This window comes from Propithecus coquereli, unplaced genomic scaffold (genome assembly GCF_000956105.1).
Source record: "Propithecus coquereli isolate 6110/MARCELLA unplaced genomic scaffold, Pcoq_1.0 Scaffold406, whole genome shotgun sequence".
Lineage (NCBI taxonomy): Eukaryota > Metazoa > Chordata > Mammalia > Primates > Indriidae > Propithecus > Propithecus coquereli.
The window spans coordinates 5,727-6,098 of record NW_012149797.1 but is presented as its reverse complement, the minus strand read 5'-3'; the positions used below and the strand labels follow the sequence as shown (position 1 = coordinate 6,098).

At 34.1% G+C, this 372-nt stretch overlaps 1 protein-coding gene across 2 annotated transcripts in view; it reads left to right on the top strand.

Annotated features, from left to right (window-relative positions):
* LOC105817320 (BMP/retinoic acid-inducible neural-specific protein 3-like) overlaps positions 1-264 on the top strand; it is a 525,800-nt gene extending 525,536 nt beyond the window's left edge. For both annotated transcript variants that reach the window (XM_012652978.1, XM_012652979.1), the window contains exon 7: positions 38-264. In XM_012652978.1, the coding sequence (XP_012508432.1) occupies positions 38-264 (227 nt within the window). The remainder of the gene's footprint in view (positions 1-37) is intronic.
* The last annotated feature ends 108 nt before the right edge of the window (positions 265-372 follow it).

The following is a 372-nucleotide window of genomic DNA, read 5'->3' as shown; positions in this document are numbered from 1 at the left end:
TTTATGATTAAAGTGTTGAATTTTAACATTTTTTCAGATGAATTCAAGTTCTTTATGAAAAGGCTACCCATGAATTATTTCCTCAACACATCTACTATAATGCATTTGTGGACAATGGATTCTAATTTTCAGCGCCGTTATGAACAACTGGAGATCAGCATGAAGCAACTTTTCCTAAAGGCGCAGAAAATTGTACACAAACTCTTTAGCCTTAGCAAGAGGTGCCATAAACAACCCCTCATCAGCCTGCCAAGACAAAGGTAAGACATTGTGACAATATAGGTAACCGGTAATGTTTGGACAGTGAATTCCATTTATTTTTCTGAATGTAGATGTGATAACATACTTAACTCAGTATTAGATATATTATTA